The 12117-nt window shown below is 46.3% G+C and overlaps 1 protein-coding gene across 1 annotated transcript in view; it reads right to left on the bottom strand.

Moving 5' to 3' along the window:
• Positions 1 to 3366: 3366 nt before the first annotated feature.
• Positions 3367 to 12117, bottom strand: part of LOC138481507 (pyrimidine-specific ribonucleoside hydrolase RihA-like) — a 295952-nt gene continuing 287201 nt past the window's right edge. The window contains exon 6 of the mRNA XM_069613694.1: positions 3367 to 4650. Within this exon, the coding sequence (XP_069469795.1) occupies positions 4300 to 4650 (351 nt within the window). The 3' untranslated portion in view covers positions 3367 to 4299. The remainder of the gene's footprint in view (positions 4651 to 12117) is intronic.

Here is a 12117-nt window from a genome sequence, read left to right as displayed (position 1 = left end):
AAATAGGAGTGTCCTACCTGTGCTGCGGGGGGTATCTGGTGTGGGGCCGGGGGTGGGTGTATCTGGTGTGGGGCAACTCCCAATGATCAGACCAAGAAAATACAGCTCTATGTGAAATGACCTCTTTTTTAAGCTCGCAAGTGAAAAAGACCGATTTACAATCACCAATTTTCTTTTGATCGTAAAACCGGCATTGTAAAGGTCTTTTTCGCTTGAGCGCTTTACAATGAGTTTTTATTTTTTAAAATATTCGGGGTTTGCACCCCCGATTGTTCCTCCCTGCACCCAGTACCCCCAGCCACTCCCACAGGATTGCTGATATAATCTCACCGTACACAAGTAAGTGTATTATAAGTATTTATTTACAAGACCCCACCAGCCTGCTAACCTACTTCCCCTAGACACACCCCATGGACCCTCGGCCAATTCATGTAAAACTTGGGCATAACCTTTCCCTTCAGGCCTGTCCTTAACCGTGTGCCAACCTTTCACTAGACCTTCCTTAATCCACCTTAACTCAAGATCAGCCTCAGACTCCTGATCCCACAACGATTTCCCCACCGCAGACGTCACACAAGCAACCTGACATTCCTGCCAGTCTTCCTCTTTCATTAAAACTGTCTGACTGCCCTCTTCCACCATAGGCAAACGGGACAAACAGTCTGCCACAACATTAAACTTCCCAGCCTGCTACCCAGCCTCCTCCAGCCAACGGCCACCGTGGAATGTTCTCTCCGAACAATCATAACATTCCACGAGTGCCCCTGCACGAGCCCGTGCACATTACGACAATTGCCTTTAAATCAGGTGTTTTGCCCCCTGAACTCCCATCTCTCATCCCCGCCACCTCCGTCCCCACCAAAGACCGCCCTTTGCCTCCCCCACCCGAGACTCCCCCAAAGCAAAACACAGCCATCCCCACCCTCTCCCGCAGGATTTCCTTTAAATCGGGTGTTTTGACCCCCTCCCTCCCATCCCTCATCCCCCGCCCCCTCCCTTCCCACCCAAGACCCCCAAGAGATTTCCCAAAGCAAAACACAGCCAGACACACAACACAAACACCAACACACACGCTCACACACTCACCCGTTCGCCTCGTCCTGGCCTTCTGTGTCCCACTGAGCCTGTCAGCCCCTGCGTGCACTCATGTGCGGCAGGAGTGTGACAGTTTGATTTACAAAGACCGCTCCATCCGGTCACGGAGCAGTCTTTCTAAATTAAACTTTTTGTGAAAAGATCTTTTCACCTAGAACGAAAAATACAAACCGCTAGTGAAAAAGACTTGGTGCATCCGCTTTTGAGAAAGAAAAGTTTTCTTTTGTATACAAAATGGAAACGACGACAGGGTATTATGAAATCACTGCCACAGAGCCCTCTGACGTCTTTCGTGCAAGATTCAGGTTTCAAACACACAAATTGTCACTCATGATGTAACCAACATACAGTATTAATCCCCTACCTTCATTGGATGCCACCTATTTACATGCTAATGATTACATATAGCCCCTTCTTCAATTGGTTCAGCTGTTAGTACACTTAACTTCGTCACATGTGAGCAACGTCTGTGTCCATCATGGGATGCTGTAAGGCAATTGGTTAACATCAACTGGCACCACCCTACCTTTTATCCTAGCCATGTGACATGCACCTGATTATAGTATGAACTCAGTGGGACTCTTCGAGTTCAGCCTGGTCCTTGCGGACAAAGCAGCCCATTTCTCATCACAGACACATTGGCGCACCGATCATGCCCTACCCACTGTATGGGCATCATTTCGTAGCACTCTCTAGCACAAGATGTAAATCCTGTCGTTCTCTGTTTTCCTCTTTATCAATTCCCCCTTCCCCAAGAGTGCACTTAGTGTCCCACTAATCAATCCAGTTCACAAAGGTTTTAGGGCCCATTTCCCTACACATAAGGTAGTTCAAATGGAGTGAGCATCGTTCTGGGGGAGGCTCACGTCTTAAATCTTGGTTCATGTTTTGGCATCCCAAGACCTCTGCCTTTGTTCTCAGGAATATGCCACCTAGTAGACTGCTTGGCACCACCTCGGTCCTCATCTGAAATTTGTTTAGCATTATCTCGGGCAGCAGCACAAAGATGGAATCGATCCTCACATAACTTCAGAGAGTTTGTAACACTGCCTCAAAGAGCTCCCTCAATGGCCTTCAACAGCCAAGACCCAAACCTCTTGTTAAGTAAAACGTTCTGCTTAGGCTGTCTACCTTGCCAAGGTAGTCCACTGAATGTTTGGATTACACTGGATGATATCGTGTCCCTTAATGCAGACACAGGCTTGAACTGCTTGCAATAATTCTAAATACCATCCCTTTATTTAACTATGTTTCTCTTTAAGTGTAACGTTGCTTTGGCATTCATGACCCTGCCCCATTCTTTGTGTACCCTCCCCTCTCCTCCTTCATACTACTTATAATTCGGCTATCCTTTATATGTTTGTCCTTTTTCCCTAGCAGTACACAAAAGTTCTCCAGCCTCTGGGAAAGACTAAGATCACTGCCGAGGCATCAAAATTCTAGCTTCATCTGCTCAAGAAGTTTCCTCCCTGGGACTTTTGCTCCTTGATGTGGTTCCATGTAATAATGTAGCCACAAAAATCTCGCCATGCAAACATATCGCCGAAAAATGGCCGTTTTTTTGTGGCAACATTATTGCATGGAACATGCGGGGCACACCCCCGCAAACCCCAAACTTTTTTTTTTTGCCCCTGTCCCCATATACATGGTCACCCAAATAATATTGCCACGACATTTTCCCGGTGATATTATTTACGGCGACCATATATATGGGGATATTATTACCTGATACCCTTGATGTGGGAGCTGCTTCCACTGCTTGCTTGGATGCTTGTGTTTGCATTCAGAACGCAAGGCAAGCCGATGTTGCCATTTCCGTGCATTCATTAGGCCTTAACCTGCTCCGTGGTGCGATATTCATGACAGAAATACACCATATGTGGTACAAGATGTTTTACCCAACATTTCACTGACAGAAATGTCACTGACCTTGCAACAACTGCGCCTTGAGATGGCCTGTGTAATGCATTGAAGCGTATTGTGTGAAAGAATGTCAACGATTATGCCATTTGTGATGTCATCTTTGATGTCCTGGTGTTAGACTGAGCAGTGCATGGTGAGGGTGGAGTTAAGGCATAACTCACCATAACTGGCACATTTCTTTGGTTTGTCGATTTTTGCGCTGCAACCATAACAAGTTTTTTCTCTGAATTGCAAAGGTTTTTATTAGAGAAACCTAACCATAACATGCCTTTCACAAAGATTTTTTTTTATTGAATTTCGAGGGTTTTTATTGGAGTAACTTAACCATAACAACACTTTAACAAAGTGTTCAAACTGAATTTTACATGTTTTTATTGGTGCACATTAACCATAACGTTCCTTTAGCAAAGCTTTTCACTGAATATATAGAAAGATAGATAGACATTGAGACAGATAGATTGATAATTCACATCTTCATTCATTTTGTGGTATTCCTGACAGCAAGGCCGTTCCTTTCATGTACCCCACTTCTGCCTGTTAACATCTGATAAAGAAAGTCTTTGAGACTTTCGAAAACGAATGCTTTTTCAATTGCAGCAAAAAGGTTTCAGTTAGTCCAATAAAAGATATCAAAACTCATAGTTTTGTAAAAAAAAATTAAAAAACTGCGCTAACATGGCAACAACATTTTCTTGCACATGTGCCTATTGGCAAGGCAATTGTTGTATTTAGTACCTCTTTTCCTTGCCTTTTCAAGATCTTAAACTGTTATTGAAAGAGCCCTTCAAATCCTTTATGGTAAACCCGGATTGGTAGAATTAGCTGCTACGAGCCGACCTAAAATAACATGTTTTTTAAAAATGTTTGATGACTAGCTGGCCCGATTGCTGTGAATAGCTGAGGGGAGTAGCTTCAAGGCCAGCCCTTTTTGAAATAAATGTCTGTTCTGCAGGGCTAAGAAACATGTTCTCTATGGTTCAAAATAAAGTACCTGTAGGCTACATCTGGTACCACGTTTCATTTTGCTAAAATACAATTGTAACGGCAATTTCGCCAATTTACATTGAACATATCATATTAAATCCCAACGTCATAGGCACTATTCATTCTACAACAAATCCTTGCTGAAACTTACACCTTAATTCTTGGTCAATACTGAGTAACGTCTTCCAAATGATAAACACGATTTTTATGGTATGGACATCTGTGTGCCAAACACTTCCACTAAATAAAAACCATATCAATGAATTGACCGCATCTGATTTGACCCAATGCAACAGGTCACTTCACAGATTCTTCCATGAGTGTCTTGAACTTCTCCAAATCACATCCATTGATTACAAAAGCTTTGTGTTTCTTCTCAAGGTCGTCAATCAGATCCAGCACCATCATTCCACGTGTAAACTTTCCAGAAAGTTCTACGGTTACGGCACACTCAATGCATGAAGTCACAGTGCTCCCATCTATGGCAGCAGCCATGGCGTAGGAATCGCAGGACACAAAGCCAGATGGCCCCACAATGACCTTCTCTTCCTTTTCACTTGTCCTGGTGTACTTCAGACTGTGGGCGTAGATCATCTTCATAAAATTAGCTTTTTCTGTCCCCATGTTGGTCCATTTGTCATACCAATCCTGCAAACAATAGAAAATGAAGTCTTTATTTCGTGTAATATGACTAGTGATCAATCCGGTCACACATGCAGTGAAGGCATCTGTTATAATGTAATATGGTCTCATATTGTATATAGTTCTATATTATATTGCACGTGTAATCGTGTATGATTCTGGAATGCCCATTCCAGAATCATACACGAAGCGCAGTTGAGTGAGAAGTCCGCCCTCCTGGGGACTCCCTTATTATGAATAAACAGAGTTATATGTGATGATCCTTGGTGTCGGCGAGCCTATCATTCACTACAAATTGGCGACGAGGAGCGGTTTGCTTTTATGAGGGAGTCCCTGGCTGTGACCGAATGCATCTTAAGTAGTGACACGACCGTGGGCAGAAAGAGGCCAAATACGGAGGTGTGAGCGTTGCGTTGTGCGAGCAAGACGGCACTTTAAGTGTGACAGGGAGGAATAGTGAAGAAAGGGTTATAAAATACCTTAATGGACGAACAATTGGTGGCGCAGCATCTTACAAATAATGCGCAAGCTGCGTGCGGCAACGGTGCTCTGTGTTTAGAGTAAAGCACCTTGGGGAACGTGCTGTACATGCCGCCATCTTGTGACTGCATCCCCAAGTCACCATGACAAGCGTGTAAATAATACACGTACGAGGCATACTATTGAGTACCGGAGCAACTGGCCGTCGTACGAACATTAAGGCTGCATTCAACGCAATGTCACCAGTGTCAATCAGATCCCACGCATAAAAAAGGAACGTTGTGAAATAAATAAAAGAAGTTGTTAACCACAATCCCACGATTAAAAAGGACTTTGTTGAATGACAGACTATAATCTACAAGTAATGGATCTATGAGAATTAATTAAGCACAATACATTGAACTGCTTAAGTGGCCATATAATTAGAAGTCATACTGTCATGATCTCTGCTTCCAAAAGATCAGGACTTGCCCGACTCCCTTGGAAGCAGACCCATAACCCCGGTTCCGAGTGCCAGCCAGTCCCAATTGGGACCTTTTGGACCCTGTCCTGGCGCCAGTGGCACCAGGCTCATAAAGATGCCCAGTCCCAGCGCTGGAAGCGCCGGGCTCATAATGCTTGGGTGGACTTACCTGCAGCAGACCATGCTGCTTACTTACCTGCCAGTTGAACCCCTGATCCTCTTCTGTTTGGGACTACTTTTCCTGTTGGGTGGGGCAGGAGCCACTCCCTAGGTTCAGAACACTGGAACTCTTCTGGAAAGCAGGAACTCTTTTCTTACCTAGGCGTGGCTGTGGAAGGAGATACCTTAGCACTACAGGAAGCTATTTAAACCACACCCGATGGATGAATCTTGCTTTGCGTTATTCTGCATTCTCTGCAGCAGAACGCTCATCGTGTCTTCTGCTTCTGATCCTGGGCCTAAGGGAACAAAGGCTTACCATCCTGGAATCCAGTCTTCAGCAGCACCTGTAAAGACAAAGAAAGAACAGGTTAGCACTACGGTCTTCAGTGGCAGCGCATCTCTTACCTGGTCCATCGGCTGTCACCAACGCCTCGTGCTGCATTCCGGCATCTGAAAGACAAAAGCTTACCAGTTCTTCGCACGCTCCGGAGGCCTTCGGCGCTGCATCCCGCATCTGAAAGACAAAAGAAGGTGCGTTTAAAGACATTGGGCAACTTTATTACTCACGTGCCATTACTCCTTCCCACGCCGAATCCAGTGGGTATTCCAACACCCTTCAGCTTCTCTAAAGCTCCGAACTTTACCTGCACGATAAAAGGGACAGTTAGTGCGCATCGTGAAGCAGGCTACAAGCGCTTACTTACGTGCTTCCAGGCGCTTCTATTCCTCACGCGGGTTCGATCCTCAACTCTCATCAGCCCGCCATCCGCCATCGCCGGAACCCTGCAAAACAAGAGATATCATTACAAAAGACTTTTAAGACATTTGAAGTGCCCAGAACTTACCGTTCGTGCAGTTAACGACGGACAACAGTCCTCTGAGGTCAAGAGGCCTGCACCCTTATCCAGTGAAGAAACTGGTTACGGCACCCTGCCCCGAGGCAGATGGAGAGCTCGGCGTTCAATTACCTAAGGTGAGGGCGTTAACCTTTGGGGTTCTACAGGAGAAGAGAAAGGGAAGAGGAGAGAGGCACCCAATAACCCCAGTTCATTAATCCCATATTTTCTATCTGCAGACATCTTACTCTTCGAGTCAGATATACAGTGCACAGAGGTCCAGCCCAAAGAGCCAACCGTGTGTTACACATCACCTTTGAAGATACGGCATTCACCCAGTCAAGACCGGCGCCTCTGCGGGAATCAGGTGAGCGTTACAGAACGCAAAGCCTACCGCAAAACTCCCACCCAGGCGCTATGGAAACCTCGGATACCGACCAGCTAGCCCAGTTACTTGGGGAACTTAGAGCAGAAGTGCATGCAGCCCGTCAGGAAACGAATGCTCTAAGAAGGGAACTGATTATTTCCAAGGAGCGAACAGACGATCTCGCTAGACAATTGCTACAGTCACAAGCCGGACAAACGCCGTTACCCGTATCAGGGGCAAATCTTCCTTCAACATCCTCTACGAACCCAGTGCAGATCAACCTACCTGGAAATGTACCTCCGGCTCCGCCCGAACGATTTTCTGCTGACCCAAAGAGGTTTGCAGTATTTATTAATCAGTGCCGGTTGCACTTCTTATGCCGGCCAGCAGCCTTTCCAACTGATCAAGCTAAGGTAGCTTTCGTGCTTTCGTACCTTAGTGGCAATGCGGCAGACTGGTCGATCCCTCTAGTTAATCAAGATGATCCGGTTCTCCATGATTTTCAAGCTTTTCAGCTCAGTATGGAAAAACTGTTTGCAAGACATTCACAGGGGCAGGCCTTGGACAATGAGCTCCTTTCATTGCGACAGGGTAATGAAGACCTTTTGGCTTATATTGCGTCTTTCAACAGACTGATAGTGGAAACTCGATGGCCTGAGGACAAAAGGATTACGCTGTTTTATAGAGGTCTACGTGGAGAGCTCAAAGATGTGTTAGCCCAAGTAGTGAATCCCCCGCAAGACTGTTCGGACTATATTGACTTAGTCGTTCAAATTGACCACAGACTGCAGAACAGTAAGGCCGATCGTTCCAAGTTTGATGCTCGAGTATTTTCCAAACCACCAACTCCTACCAAAGGAGTAGACTCCGGGGAACCCATGCAAATAGGGGGCCTGAAAGGACCACTAACACAAAAGGAGCGGGAAAGGAGAAAACAGCTGCAATTATGCCTCTATTGCGGAAACTCGGGGCACTTTCTTCGAGACTGTCCGGTGAAACCAGCCAAGAAGGCAGTAGGAGCTGCAGTTACCAGGGTCACAAACTCTGAGCAGGGAAACGACCTCGCCCGACAAGAATAGAGGTCCTCTTGCCGAGCGTTAAAACCAGTCCGTGACCTCGCATTTCGTGATACCTATGGTCCTCATTAGCCCTGAACATCCGGATCGATTACATGCGATTGAAGCTTACGTCGACAGCGGTGCCATCGGCAATTATGTGGATCATGAAATGGTTTTGAGGATGAATCTGACTCTTTGTCCAAAGGCTGTAAAGGACGTCATTACTACAGTGGATGGTACGGAGATAGCCTCCGGACCAGTAACGCATACCACCCAAGAAGTGACGTAAGTAAGTCAAGATGGACACCATGAGAAGATCGTGTTCGATGTGATCAAGGCCCCTCAGTTCCAGATTATTCTAGGAATTCCTTGGTTAGAGAAGCACAATCCTCAGATCGATTGGCGAGCAAGAACGGTTCAGTTTCCAGAATGTGTCTCTACTTGTCACCCTCGACCTGGTGTTGCACTGGCAGCAATTTCCTCGGAGGCTCCCCAGTTACCTCCTGAATACCTAGAATTCCAAGATGTTTTCCGGAAGGATCAGGCTAACTCTCTACCCCCTCATAGGTCTTATGACTGCCAGATAGACCTGATACCTGGATCTACTCCTCCTTGTAGTAGAATTTATGCCCTCACCGAGCCTGAGAATCTTCACCTCCGACAATACCTGGATCAATACCTAGCAAGTGGGTTTATTCGTCCTTCCAAGTCCCCTGCTTCCTCAGCTTTGTTCTTCGTTCCAAAAAAAGAAGGGGACCTTAGAACTTGTATAGATTATCGCGCCCTGAACCAGATCACCGTTAAGAATAGATATCCGTTACCTTTGATCCCTGAACTCCTGGACCAAGTCAGAAAAGCATGCATATATACAAAGCTGGATCTTAGAGGAGCCTACCACTTGGTACGAGTAAAAGAGGGCGATGAATGGAAGACGGCCTTCCGCACCAAGTATGGGCTATTTGAATATCAGGTCATGCCCTTCGGACTTTGCAATGCCCCGGCCGCCTTTCAATATTTTATGAACAATGTCCTCAGGGAGCTCATAGATGTGTGTGTTGTTGTTTACATTGACAACATCCTCGTTTATTCTTCGTCGGAAACTGAACATCGGAAACACATGAAAATGGTCCTCGAGAGATTGCGTCAACACAAACTTTTCGCTAAGTCGGAAAAATGTGTTTTCAACGTGACTGAAGTTGAATTCTTGGGATTCATATTATCACCTAGCGGAGTGTGTATGGATTCAAAGAAGGTCGATGCAATTCTCAAATGGCCATCGCCATCCTCCGTAAAAGGTGTTCAAAGCATGTTAGGCTTCGCTAACTTTTACCGCAGGTTTATCCCCGAATTCTCTCGAATAGTCCAGCCCATCACCGCCTTGTTAAAGAAAAACAAACGTTTTGAATGGTCTACCGAGGCGGAACAAGCTTTCCAGAATTTGAAGACTAGATTTATCTCTGCACTGATCTTAAAACATCCTCGCCCAGAACTCCCCTACATCGTTGAAACTGATGCTTCGAGCCTTGCCATGGGGGCAGTTCTATCACAAAAGGACCCAGTAACCAATCAGTTGCATCCCGTGGCATTTTGGTCCCGCAAATTCTCGCCTCCTGAAATCAATTACACCATTACTGATAAGGAACTTCTAGCTATCAAGTCCGCCTTTAAGGCTTGGTGGCATTATCTTCTGGGGGCCCGACACACCGTTACTGTGATTACAGATCACCGAAACCTGCAATATTTGAAAACCGCAAAAGCTCAATCCTCTAGGCAACTCCGTTGGGCACTATTCTTTGCCGAGTTTGACTTCATAATTACCTATCGACCTGGTACAAAAAATGGTAAAGCTGATGCCCTTTCTCGGATGGGAGTGGAAGAACATTTGATCAATCCTAAACCTGTACCTATCATTCCCGAACAAAGAATTCTAGGTTTAATCGCCACACAATCCATAGAAGAAGTTAACGATAAAGCAGGCTACTGGTAACTCCAGCAGATATACAGAATTGGCATCTGCAGGGAAAGGACTTTACGGTGAAGGACAACCTATTATATTTCCAAGAACGGTTATACCTGCCCAGCAGAGATTTACAGAAAAAGGTAATCTCTTGTTATCACGATTCTTTAATGGATGGACATCCCGGTATGACCAAGACCTCGGAAAAGATCAAGTGCTACTTCTGGTGGCCGTCTTGGAAAAAAGATATCAGAGACTTTATAATGTCCTGTGGAGTATGCGCCCAAAACAAGAGTCAAAAGGAAAAACCAGCCAGCCTCTTACGCCCTATTGACATCCCGCCTCGCCCTTGGCATACGCTTTCTATGGACTTCATCAACGATCTACCTCCATGCTCCGGATACAATACGATCCTAGTAATCGTGGACCTATTCTCCAAGATGGCGCATTTCATTCCACTCAAAGGCTTACCAACAGCAGCAACTCTGGCCCGAGAATTTCTCGAAAACATCGTCCGACTGCACGGTTTTCCTTCAGTTCTAATTTCGGATCGAGGTAGTCAATTTATTTCTCATTTTTGGTGAAGTTGCTGTCGGTCGGCTCAAATTGAGGTGAGACTTTCGACCAGCCACCACCCTCAAACCGACGGACAAACCGAGAGGACCAATCAAACTCTGGAACAGTATTTGCACTGCATGCTACAACAAACTGAAAAAACTTGGAAAGATATCCTTTGGATAGCCGAATATGCCTACAATAACTCTGTCCACTCGGGAACTGGGAAGACCCCGTTTTTTCTTTTATACGGTAGTCACCCTCGAACCTCGGAGTTGGATCCACTCCAAGATCTTGGAACACCAGCAGTAGACCACCTGCATTCTACAATCACCCAAGCCTTTAAGGAAGCCGTTTCTCACCTTCAAAGGGCTAAGGAACAATACAAGAAAGGAGCAGACCAACATCGGAAGGAAGCCCCCCAATATCAAGTAGGAGATCAAGTCTGGTTATCCACCAAATATCTACCTCTAAAAGGACCACGCACATTCAACCCAAGATACCTTGGTCCCTATTCCATCACTACCATAGTAAATCCAGTAGCGGTCAAGTTGGACTTGCCCCCTCACATGAAGATGGGTCTTCCACGTCTCTCTATTAAAACCCGTGCAACCTCAAACCCGACTAACTACATCTCCAAAACCTATTCTAGTTGATGGAGAACTCGAGTTTGAAGTCAAAAGCATCCTGGATTCCAAGATCTCCAAATCTAAACTATTTTACCTGATTGACTCGAAAGGCTATGGTCCCCAAGAAAGATCCTGGGAACCTGCAGAATATGTCCACGCGCCTCGTCTAATCAAAAGATTTCATCGAACATTTCCTAACAAGCCCAAACCCCCGGAGAAGCCCGGTTTGGGAGGGGCCTTGAGGGGGGGTGCTGTCATGATCTCTGCTTCCAAAAGATCAGGACTTGCCCGACTCCCTTGGAAGCAGACCCATAACCCCGGTTCCGAGTGCCAGCCAGTCCCAATTGGGACCTTTTGGACCCTGTCCTGGCGCCAGTGGCACCAGGCTCATAAAGATGCCCAGTCCCAGCGCTGGAAGCGCCGGGCTCATAATGCTTGGGTGGACTTACCTGCAGCAGACCATGCTGCTTACTTACCTGCCAGTTGAACCCCTGATCCTCTTCTGTTTGGGACTACTTTTCCTGTTGGGTGGGGCAGGAGCCACTCCCTAGGTTCAGAACACTGGAACTCTTCTGGAAAGCAGGAACTCTTTTCTTACCTAGGCGTGGCTGTGGAAGGAGACACCTAAGCACTACAGGAGGCTATTTAAACCACACCCGATGGATGAATCTTGCTTTGCGTTATTCTGCATTCTCTGCAGCAGAACGCTCATCGTGTCTCCTGCTTCTGATCCTGGGCCTAAGGGAACAAAGGTTTACCATCCTGGAATCCAGTCTTCAGCAGCACCTGTAAAGACAAAGAAAGAACAGGTTAGCACTACGGTCTTCAGTGGCAGCGCATCTCTTACCTGGTCCATCGGCTGTCACCAACGCCTCGTGCTGCATTCCGGCATCTGAAAGACAAAAGCTTACCAGTTCTTCGCACGCTCCGGAGGCCTTCGGCGCTGCATCCCGCATCTGGAAGACA

The sequence above is a fragment of the Ambystoma mexicanum genome, chromosome 5p, assembly GCF_040938575.1.
Source record: "Ambystoma mexicanum isolate Mex_15411 chromosome 5p, UKY_AmexF1_1, whole genome shotgun sequence".
Lineage (NCBI taxonomy): Eukaryota > Metazoa > Chordata > Amphibia > Caudata > Ambystomatidae > Ambystoma > Ambystoma mexicanum.
This window is presented reverse-complemented; position numbering and strand designations above follow the sequence as displayed.